Source organism: Plasmodium fragile (assembly GCF_000956335.1).
Source record: "Plasmodium fragile strain nilgiri unplaced genomic scaffold supercont1.15, whole genome shotgun sequence".
Lineage (NCBI taxonomy): Eukaryota > Apicomplexa > Aconoidasida > Haemosporida > Plasmodiidae > Plasmodium > Plasmodium fragile.
Window position 1 is genome coordinate 149,762 of NW_012192595.1, and position 1,136 is coordinate 150,897.

General features: G+C 39.6%; 1 protein-coding gene across 1 annotated transcript in view; it reads right to left on the reverse strand.

The window, feature by feature from the left end:
• Positions 1-470: 470 nt before the first annotated feature.
• The window catches only part of AK88_01694 (uncharacterized protein), a gene marked incomplete at both ends in the record, with an annotated part of 7,509 nt that continues 6,843 nt past the window's right edge, over positions 471-1,136 (reverse strand). The window contains one exon of the mRNA XM_012479329.1: positions 471-1,030. Within this exon, the coding sequence (XP_012334752.1) occupies positions 471-1,030 (560 nt within the window). The remainder of the gene's footprint in view (positions 1,031-1,136) is intronic.

Below are 1,136 nucleotides of genomic sequence, written 5' to 3' on the forward strand. Positions count from 1 at the left end.
AATGTATTTATTCCCCCTGCCCTATATGTACCAATTTTGACCACGCCAATGTTTACATAATGAACCCCTTGTGGAAAAAAAAAAAAAAAAAAAAAAAAAAAAAAAATTACTGGGATTGTTTTTTTTTTTTTTTTTTTTTTATCTTTACCGTTTCTTCCTCCTTTCTCCAATTCGAATTTTGACGCGTGCTTAATTTTTCCTACATATAAACACACGCCGCACAAAAATGTGCCTGCTTTTGAATTTTTATAACGTGGTTCCACTGTTTCGTTTTGTATAATCAGATCGATACGCATCGTCTCGTTTAATTCTTGGCTGACTTCCAGGGTGGCGCGCCAAAGCTGCGAAGTGGGCATCACCGAGGGCTGGCCAGCGGCTCGCTAGCAATACGCTAACGGTTTATTTACGGTTTACTACCGATTTTTCCTTCCGATTTTCACTTCTACCTTTTATACCACTCCCACTTGCCTTCACTTCGAGGTTAACCAGATATACACGAATATAATGCCGAAGATCATTTGCATGGAGAAGAACTCGAACCAGGACTTCTTCTGGTTCTTCTTATCCTTGCTGTTCTTATTCTTCATCATTTCAAAGCACTTTTCAAGTAGGCCCATTTGGTGCGAATCAAGGGTTAAGGCAAACTCCTTCACGTTGTCTCGCAGCTTATCGTCTGCATTATGTTGGTCCTTGGGGTCCTTTTTGCCATCTTCCAAGCACTCTGTTTCATCCTTCTGTTCCTTGTCTTTTATTTTTGCCTGCGCATATTTACCATCTTCAACTGCTTTCCTCATTTCCTGTAACTTGTAAACGAGCTGTTCTCCATTTTTCTTTAAATAGTTAGTCGAATCGACGACGTCATTTGATCTTTCGAAGACGATTCTGTTCGTGGCCAAAATGGATCGCATTAAATAAATCAACGTAGCATTTCTGTCTGTGTACGCGTACGCTGAGGAACATATGCTGATAAAAAAAACAATGGGGAATAACATCCTAAGTAATTTTATTTTCTCATATGGCAGTAGATATCCTATCGAGGGTAGCCAGTCGAAAGTCGTGTCGTCTTCGATAAATCGGAACTGCAGCTCGAAGCAGAAGCAAGCTATGTTGTACACCAGAAATATCTTCAAAAAAAA